The 10,143-nt window shown below is 38.5% G+C and overlaps 2 protein-coding genes across 2 annotated transcripts; both read right to left on the bottom strand.

Annotated features, from left to right (window-relative positions):
- Nucleotides 1-455: 455 nt before the first annotated feature.
- On the bottom strand, nt 456-4,773 carry LOC148157633 (UDP-glucuronosyltransferase 2A2-like). Its single transcript, XM_014995278.2, has 6 exons — nt 3,988-4,773; nt 3,516-3,664; nt 3,292-3,423; nt 1,998-2,085; nt 1,423-1,642; nt 456-1,066 (listed from the first exon to the last, which is right to left on the bottom strand). Exons 1-6 carry the CDS (start codon nt 4,703-4,705, stop codon nt 784-786), a joined length of 1,590 nt encoding a protein of 529 aa, XP_014850764.2. The 5' UTR covers nt 4,706-4,773; the 3' UTR covers nt 456-783.
- A 1,089-nt stretch (nt 4,774-5,862) lies between these two features.
- LOC106922669 (UDP-glucuronosyltransferase 2A2-like) lies at nt 5,863-9,673 on the bottom strand. Its single transcript, XM_014995277.2, has 6 exons — nt 8,938-9,673; nt 8,696-8,844; nt 8,433-8,564; nt 7,355-7,442; nt 6,786-7,005; nt 5,863-6,249 (listed from the first exon to the last, which is right to left on the bottom strand). Exons 1-6 carry the CDS (start codon nt 9,653-9,655, stop codon nt 5,967-5,969), a joined length of 1,590 nt encoding a protein of 529 aa, XP_014850763.2. The 5' UTR covers nt 9,656-9,673; the 3' UTR covers nt 5,863-5,966.
- Between the last annotated feature and the right edge of the window lie 470 nt (nt 9,674-10,143).

Genomic DNA, 10,143 nt, shown 5'->3' with positions numbered 1-10,143 from the left:
CATCGACAGTAAGAAAAAAAAAAACATGTTTATTTCTTAAGACACAAAAGCAAGAGTGGGTCTTAAATCAGTGTTATATGTAGCGCCTTTACACTGACCCAAATTAAAAGTAGTGTTTGTTTATAGAAAGTAAAACCGCTTCTAAAGCTATAAGTGCGGTAAAGGAATTGCAGACAATGGGCGTCGCCATATTGTCTGCAATTGAAATTATGCTACAGAGTATTTGGGGCAACCTTTATTTTCGAAATATGACTTTCTCACATGACTTTTTTTTTTTCTTTTTTTTTTTTTTTTTTTTACCTTTTTTTGTAATAATATGACTTCGCCTTAAGATCCCAAAATTCAATTTATCATTTTATATTTATATTTCTTTTAATCTTGTCCTAATGAGGATGCTGTACTTGAGCCAGTGGTTTTTACGGTTTTTACTATTTTAAATAATGAGCACTGGGCCATTTTGGATCATTTAATATTTATATTTATTGTGTATCTATGTAAAGTTTCACCTCACCTACCTAATAGAATAACGTTGATTGGTCGCAATACTATGACTTTATTCTCAAAATATGTATTCTCATTATTTTGACTATTCTCTACAACTTTATTCTCAAAATATTATAACTCTATTTTCACATTGTTTCAACTTTATTACTATGACTTTATTCTCATACAAGTTTTTTTTTCTTGCCATATAGTCTAGTTGTTTTTACTTTATTTTGGACTTTTTTTGTCAGTGGTGACAAACACAGGTACCAGGTCCCAAAAACTAAAATCTAAAGTCTGTTACTCTGCTTTTCTTTTTGGCTGTTTTCTCCCCCAGCATCTCTTGAAACAGAAGCTGCAGCTCTTGAAGAGGATGAAGATGAGGAGCAGATCTATAACAAGGAAGAAGGCCAGGACATCCAGGCTGTGGTACTGGTACCAGGTGAGTTCATGGGCCTGGACCCTCAGGTGTTTGGCTCCTTTGTTCCTCATGGTGAACTCGATCCAGAAGACGGCCTCGTCCCGAGGACTCATGGGTCTGTCATGGTGGATTCTGGACAGTCGCATCATGTTTTCCTTGTATCTGTGGATGAGTTTGTACAAGTATCTGTCAGTTTCAACTCATCAAATAGGGAGATTGCCACAACAGCAGCCATTTTTAACCCTTTGCAACAATTCAAAGGTGCATCTTGGAGACAATTGAACCTTTTCTCTTTAACAACTTTGAAAATGTGAACTTTTACATTTAAGCTTACAAAGCTAAGCATTGTGATTTTTTTTTTTTCTGTGTACAGAAATTAGATCATGATTCTTGTTGGTTCACTTTATAATATGCAAATTCATTGGGAGACACTTGTATTGTCGATTTCTTAAAAAACTGAAACCTTTAAGTCATCCAAATTAACCTATTTGATAATTTCTCTGTTATTCAAAACATACGATTTGTTATTAATGACGCTCTTGATTGCATCTCTGAGGCTCTCGGTTGTCATGAAGTTCAGGTTCTGAATGACTGCAGCTCCTTTGGCCTCCATGTGCACCATGTTGTCTGGCTGGTCAGCAAACATGGGGATTCCCACCATGGGAATGCCGTGGTAGATGGCCTCATAGATCCCGTTTGTCCCACCGTGAGTGATGAAAGCTTTGGTTTTAGGATGACCTGATGGAAACCAAAGCATGTCATGTGAGTGTGAGTTAATTTTCAAACTAAAGCCATTTGAGGTCAGCGGTGTATAATGATAAAAGCTATTTTACATAAAGTCATTTCAAAGGTCTTAAGCCAAGTGGTGAGTTGTTTATACCTCACAGGACTTGGCGAATGGCGTGTTTTTCTTTGAAACAGTAACTTGGCTTTTATTCATTTTTATTCAATCAATAACTTGACCTCTATAGTAACTTCTGCTGAGCATCTTTGTTACATTTCAGTGTTGTCAGCAGGCAGTCTGACTGCACAAATATCAATCCAACATTTCTGCTGCCACGTTGTTTCTCTGAATGACACGAACTTCACTCACCCAGCAGGTCGTTCTGAGGGATCCAGCTAAATATCCTGGTGTTGGAACCTAAAGTTATTGGTTTTTCACCGTTGTATCGCCACAGTACCTAGAAACAACACAGAATGCTGAGAAAGCTTAAGAGAATTTAAATGTTTTTGATGTTTCATCCTTGCATAGTGATGAGACTGGAGGTTTGGAAAATTTGAGTATTGTCATTCCAATCAAAATCCTGCTTGTAAAATCAATGAACTGTTCTGTCTTTATTGAGTATTTAAATTACTTTATCTTGGAAAAAAATTGTCCAGCCCTTCGGACAATATATATTTTTTTCTTCATCAATCACATTGAGATGCACTTAAATGGCCGCTTGTACTTGTTTCTTCCTTTTTAAAAGGGAGTGTTTTCTCTCCACTGTCGCTACATGCATGCTCAATAAGAGGGATTACTGTAAAGTCAATAACACAATGTAGGACTCGCAATAAATGAGTAACAATATATATCATGATATACACATGATAAAAAAAATCAAAATAAATAATTACTGACTCAGAACACATTTCTATATGTTGCTAGTTTTATCTTATTTCAAGTTTACTAAGATATTTGCACTAGAAACTAAATCAAAAAACTTTTTGGTATAGTTTTGTGTTTGTAAGATTTTGTGTTTTGCAGTGAGGTTGGTAGCATCAATTAACTCACTCACTCTTTGGTTACCTAGCAACAACTTGCTGAGTAATTTTTGGTTACTTAGCAACAACCTGTTTAGCAGCAGTTTAAGGTTTAGCCACTGTGCCTCATATTTGCCTAACGGTAAATAACAGCATGGTGTGAAAGCTGTGGAGAAATGGGAAAGTTAACACCACCAGTTTGGCAGTATTTCGGATATTTAAAACAAAAAACAAATCAATAATCATTGATATTAACTGATATGAAACGCTTATCGTGATGTTTTTCAGCCATATTGTCCAGCGCTATATAAATGTAATTAATTTATTAAGGAGATCCTTTAATATCAAACTACAGCAACCTAAACAAGAGAACACTAACCTTCAGAAAGTGAAAAAAAAAGTTAAATCTGAAGACATTTTTTAAGTTGGAACCAGTTTATATCGAAAATGAGATTTTCTTCTGCCTTTATAAAGGTCAGATAAATTGAATGGAATCTGCTTGTGCCAGTAGTGAATAGTTACTTATGAACCCAATAAACCTCTGGGTGAGTGTCAACACCCGTCTGATCAGGGCCAAGTTGGGAAAAGTTGCATCAGATGATAAAAGGAGGTCATTTGGAGAAAACACTGAACATATTGCCAACCTTTTGGGGAAGCTGAGCAAGGGCTGAAGCTATTAGGTTTGCCTTCTCTGTAGTTACGTTCTTAATCATGGATCCCAAAGTGAAGACCACGATGCCATTCTCTCCAGAGCTCTGCACAAATTCTTCCATGTCCTGAAATGTCAGTAAAGCTATAAAGTCAGCGGGTTTGGTTTTTTTATGGAGACAGAATGTGATTTGTTTATATGGTTTTTAAAAGTTCCTACCTTTGGTAAAGGTTTAGCTGGTTTGCAGTGGATCCCTCCAACAAATTTAAAGTTGGGGAGGAGTGGACGAGGAAAATCAAAATCCCAGTAGGTTCTCATCAACCAGATATCGGCTTTACCCATCAACTTGCACGCACTGGTGGGTGTTCCTGATACAAAGCATTTTATGTAATAAACAATTTAAAAAACGTCATGTCCCACATAAGTATATACATAGCTGACAGCCATCTTGGTAGCCATCCATAATGAACTGTTGCTATGACAACAATAAACAAGCCACAAGCTTAGACCTAGCGTATAAACAATTAAGGACATTACAGCCATTAAGCTTTAAACTTTTTTCCTATATTTTCTTTTTGTCAGTCTCTCAAAGACATGGTTCAGCTATGCTTTGTGCTGTGTTTGCCTACCAAGATGGCGGTTCAGACTTGTGGGAGCCATGCATGTTGAGGATTCTTGTTGAATTGCTCACCTTTGACTTCTGAGTAGTATTCATCGAACATATTCCACATAACATGGTCGATCACAACATCCTGCAGAGCGTAGAAGAGGACGTTCCACAGTCTCTCTGAGAAGTCCATCTTGTCTGTGAGTTTGCTCATAACTCCAGGGACAAAGGAGGGAGGAGCAGGCAGCTGACCACACATCCTCTCCCAATTATGAGCCAAGGAAAAACGTAAAGAAAAGACCAGAGGGATTCCCAACATGTCCGCTGCAAGGTCACTGCCAGGCAGGAGGGGGTCAGCAAAGAGCAGGTCGTAGTTTTCCTTCTTCAGCTTCTTCATCAGGGTTTCTGATTTCACCACGCCGTCTAGCATCTTAAGACTATTCTGTAGGTCAGTTCTCATAATATCCATATATTTGATATAAATCTGGAAGTAGTTCATGTGATCTATCTCGTACATGGAGAACTGATTAAACTCCTCCATAAGATCCTCCATATCCTCTAATGGAACGGAAACATTAAAAGGTTCATACTGGAAGCGAGACGGTTCGCTGCTGTTCATGAACATCGACGCGCTCGGGATCAGCACTGTCACCTGGTGTCCTCTGTCCACCAGTGTCTCCAGTACCGGCTTCATGTTGATCCAATGGCTGGCCTCAGTGTACCACACCAAAATCTTCCCTCCGTTTGAGCTTTTTGGAGCACAAAGCAGCAGCAGGACGCAGACAGAGAGACGCAGCTCCATGGCGGCTCTGTGTCTGCAGATAAACCAGCTCCCGTCTTTTCAACAGGTTCACCTGAAAGATATTTATTAACTAAATGAACTCTGACTGTCCTGTTGGTACTGAAGTACAACAGATAACAGCCTCACCCCATAAAAGCAGCTGGAGGTAAAGGGTTATAACGGCTAACCTAGCAGTGGGTGACTCAAATATGTACAGGAGGATCTTTATTGAGCCTTTAACTGGCTGTACACTGCAAAAACACAAAATCTTACAAAGTATTTTAGGTCTGGGTTCTTGTAGGAGTGCAATACATCAACAACAATATATATAGACGTGATCAGTATCTATAGATAATTCATCTGATAGAATATCAATAATTTCACTGAACTCCCATCCAGAACCGCACAGCATTCTGGGGGATTTAGACAGTGAAAAGACTTTAGCTCCTCAACCTCTCACAGCTAGCTAAGAAAAGTTGGCGGCATCAGCTAAATCACTGACTTTTTGGTTACCTAGCAACGAGTTGTCGAGTAACTTGTGGTTACCTAGCAACGGCCTGTTGCTGGGCAGCAGCAGCTTAAGATTGTAGCACTTTCCTTCATAACTCTTTAAAAATAAAAAACATCAGTGTGGAGTGAAAGGAGAAAATCAGTACAGAAGATCAAGGGGAAACTATAAAACAAGAAATGTCACACCAGTTTGGCAATATCTCAAATATATAAAAAAAAACTAATTCAATAATTATTGATATCAACCAACCTTAACATATCATGAAATTAAAAACAACATACCATTAAATGTCATTAAATAATGTAAAGTTGCATACCTTAAGACTTATTTGACTCTTTGTATTTTTATTTTTTTTAATAAAATATTCTACTACTAAACGTAAAACCTCATTACTATGCATTCAACACACATAATACACACGTTTTTTAATTTCATGTTTTTATTTCAAACATGAATTTGAATTCAAAATTTGATTTCCTAATAATGCCACTTCCATGAACAAACTGTTGTTTAGCACTTTTCTGATAACGTATCGATATGTTAATCTAATATTTGTTTCAAGACATTTTGTGCCAAGTTTTCTCTGAATATTCGTGATAGTTGTAAAAGGTTTGGTAGAGATGTTTCAATTAAAACCATGGAAAAAAATGACAAAACCACACAAATATATGCTTATTTTAAAGGCAATTTTAAGAATACAACACACATTGGTACAACTTTGCTATGAAATGTCCTTTTGCTCAGGCATCAGATTTATTCACTTCAGTTTTTTCATTCAGCTTTTCTCTTTGTCTTTTTTCTGCTGCAGCATCTCTTGAAACAGAAGCTGCAGCTCTTGAAGAGGATGAAGATGAGGAGCAGATCTATAACAAGGAAGAAGGCCAGGACATCCAGGCTGTGGTACTGGTACCAGGTGAGTTCATGGGCCTGGACCCTCAGGTGTTTGGCTCCTTTGTTCCTCATGGTGAACTCGATCCAGAAGACGGCCTCGTCCCGAGGACTCATGGGTCTGTCATGGTGGATTTTGGAGAGTCGCATCGCATTTTCTTTGTAGCTGTTGATGAATGAGGAAAAAAAAGTTAACCATCACTTTTTAAAACATGTATATAATGGTCTTTGCATCGCAGTCGTTTAAAAACAGCTGTTTTTACAGTGCACTGTCTTTTGGGACACACTTTTTTCTTCCACTCGATGCTGTGATTTGAAAGCATGGCCCTCCCATAAATAACAGAAAATTAGCAGCTGGTATAAAATGTACTGCGCAATTTCACAGTGGTACTGTTTTTCACTATGATTCTATATTTTCTATTAATTACTTAGATTTATTTTTTAGGTAACTGTGTAGGTATGATAGCAATCACAAATATTTGTCTTGAAACACATTCCCATTTGTAGTATACTAATATAAAAATAAGTGTGATTTGTATCATATTTTCAAACAAATTTTTATTGGTACCTTCATTAAACAAACAGTGGAGAAAATAAGACTAAAGTTTCTGTCAATATTAACAGTTTTGACAGTTTTTTTTTTTATCACGATGTATGATAAACGGTACAGTAAATGCCCAACAATAGCATAAGGTAACTTACGATTTGTCATTGATGACAGTGTTGATTGCATCTCTGAGGACTTCAGTTGTCATGAAGTTCAAGTCGACAACAACTGCAGCTCCTTTGGCCTCCATTTGCACCATGTTGTCTGGCTGGTCAGCGAACGTGGGGATTCCCACCATGGGAACGCCGTGGTAGATGGCCTCAAAAACTCCGTTTGCGCCGCCGTGAGTGATGAAAGCTTTGGTTTTAGGATGACCTGACAGGAGCCAGTTATTACACATTTATTGCCTATTTCTGTGCAACAGTTCAGACAAAAAGGGTTTTTGATACGCGGAGGCGCTCCAGATAAAAATCACATCTTGCTGCAGTTTTCTAAACGGTGTTGTGCTAGAAAGTCTGTCCAGACTCGTTTGTCACATTTCCAGTTGCACGTCCTGTTCATAGCAGTTTTTTATCGCTCATTAGTCTTATGTTTTTGCTCATCCTTTAGTGTCATTGATTTTCATTGTTTCCTTGCGTGACATTTTGATTTCACTGTAAATTTACTAGTAGACATTATGGTTTGGTGAACCGTATTTTTGCTTCAAGCTGTTTGGTTTACTCACCAAGCAGGTCATTTTGGGGCATCCAGTCATAAAGTTTAGTGTTGGAACCCAGAGTGTCTGGTATTTTCCCACTGTATCTCCACAACACCTGCAGAGGGAGAGCATTTCAGTGTGGCTAACAGAGTCAGTGCTTTAGCGTGACCATCACAAAGCCCAGATCTCAATTCAGACCTGACTCCATTACACCAGTTCTGTCTGGAGGAATGGGCCAAATGTCCAGTAAACTATTTCTAGAAGTCTGAAATAATATCCAAAAGGTTTGACCTATGCACTGCAGTATAAAAATAATTTTACCAAATACTAGGGAGTTGCATTCGCTCTTCTGAACTTCAATGCTGGGGCATTTAACTTTTATTAAAAAAACTTATTTTCACACATTCGTTAAAACTGCCGCTATGTAATGACATCATAGTATGAGACAAATAATATGCGAAAAAATCAAGATACTCTGTCTTCTGCCAGTGCTAACTAGAAAATACACAGTATGGCCAGAACCAATCAGAGTCAGGAGGAGGACTTTAGCACTGCCAATCACCCACATGTATACGCAACTCACACCCTCCCAATTGCTCTCTGTTAGCAGAGTCAGCCATGAATGCTACAGCTAGTTAGCATGACCACCGATGATGGTGGATCAATTTTCTGGAATAGTGAGTTGTTTCTCTGCCATTACAACAGTGAGCAGCACATACATGAGGTTGATCGACAGCGCTAAGACCGTTCTGGCTCTGACTGGTTGTTTTTGGTAAGGAGTGGTGCATTTGCACAGACACTAGTAATAGCACTGGGAAGAGGTGTAAGCATTTAGGAAACAGAAATAGTTTTAGGAATCCTAATTGATTAACAAAATATCAAAAGTTAATTCTGATTCAATGTCAGAGAGTGAGGAAAAAAAAGGCTTTTACATTATATTTTTTATACAGGTTATTAAACGCTATTCTCAGTTTGGGAAAATTTATCTAAAGTTGACAAAAAGTCTGTACTACTTAGTGGTCGTTTATGATGACCAAGCAAGAGAAGCTGTACATATTGTAGTGTAAAATCCTGATTACAGCTGACATTTTGGGATCCTACTGACCTTCTGTGGAAGCTGAGCGAGCGCTGAGGCGATCATGTTTGCTTTCTCTGTGGTCAGGTTCTTTACCATCGATCCTAAAGAGAAGACAATGATCCCAGCATCTCCAGAGCTCTGGACAAACTTTTCAATTTTCTGTAAAATAGTTAAATTTTCAGCTTCAGGAAACCAGTCAGTTGGCTTCAGTCAGAATTGTGTTAGTGATGTGGCTTTGTTTACATCAAGATTTAAGTGTGTTTTATTAAATTTGTGGATTATAACTGCACCTTTGGCAAAGGTTTAGCTGGTTTGCAGTGGATCCCTCCAACAAATTTGAAGTTGGGGAGGAGTGGACGAGGAAAATTAAAATCCCAGTAGGTTCTCATCAACCAGATATCAGCATTACCCATCATCTTACAGGCACTGGTGGGTGTTCCTGTTATAGTAGACAATGGAAAGGTTATGACACCTGTTTTGACAAAACATTATCCACGTCTTTGTCTTTTTGTGATAATTCTAGATTACTTACCTCTGATTTCAGAGTAATATCTGTCAGCCTCTTTCCACATAACGTGTTCCAGGACTAAGTCTTGCAAAGCATAGAAGATAACGTTCCACAGTCTCCCTGAGAAGTCCATCTTGTCTGTTAGTTTGCTCATTGAACCAGGGACAAAGGAAGGCGGAGCAGGTAGCTGACCACACAGCCTCTCCCAGTTATTAGCTATTGAGAAACGTAAAGAAAAGACGAGAGGAATTCCCAAAATGTCCGCAGTCAGGTCGCTGCCGGCGTAGATCGGATCCGCAAATAGCAGGTCGTAATTTCCCTCCCTCAGCTTCTTCATGATGGTTTCCGATTTCACCACTCCGTCCAAAAACTTAAAAGTTATCATCATGTTCCGCTTCATTAATTGTATAAATTTAATGTAAATCTGAACAGGGTTCATGAAGTCCATCTCATACATGTTGAAATGTAAGAACTCCTCAACAAACCTTTCCATAAAATCCAGGGAGACGTCGACGTTAAAAGGTTCATACCGGAAGCGAGACGGTTCGCTGCTGTTCATGAACAGTGATGTGCTTGGGACTAGGACCGTCACCTGGTGTCCTCTGTCCACCAGTGTCTCCAGTACCGGCTTCATGTTGATCCAGTGGCTGGCCTCAGTGTACCACACCAAAATCTTCCCTCCGTTTGAGCTTTTTGCAACACAAAGCAGCAGCAGGACACAGATGGAGAGACGCAGCTCCATGGTGCATGTGACAATCGATAGACCAGCTGTGGTCTTTTTAACAGGTGGACTGTGCAGATACTTATTAACCACATGAACTCTGACTTATTTCTCTTTGTACCGAATGATGCAAGATAACAGGCTCACCCCAGGAAAATGATTAGAGGTAAAGGGTTATAGCTACAAAAGTACAAAAAGAGCAGATCAGAGAAAATTCAGGGCAAATCAGTAAATAATTAGCTTGGACAATGAGAATAGTATTGGACAATTTTTGGACAATTATTCAGTATTTAGTTTTTCTTCATCCATCTTTTTGTCTGATTACTCAGGGATTTTAAAGGTTACCAGATACAACTTGTCACTGCTGAGCTACCAACTGTTATCGCATTTTTAAAGGTAATTTTTACTCACAAGTTCATGAGCTTGTACATTTGCCCTCGAGTTAGTTGTATAAATATACAATCCCCGTTTTGCTTTTGTTTTATATCTAGTGCAAATGTTGATTTTTT

Source organism: Poecilia mexicana, unplaced genomic scaffold (genome assembly GCF_051168715.1).
Source record: "Poecilia mexicana isolate PSO_F unplaced genomic scaffold, ASM5116871v1 scaffold_9, whole genome shotgun sequence".
In the NCBI taxonomy this organism is placed as follows: Eukaryota; Metazoa; Chordata; class Actinopteri; order Cyprinodontiformes; family Poeciliidae; genus Poecilia; species Poecilia mexicana.
Note: the sequence above shows the minus strand (reverse complement) of the source record. Positions and strands in the feature narration are given on the sequence as shown.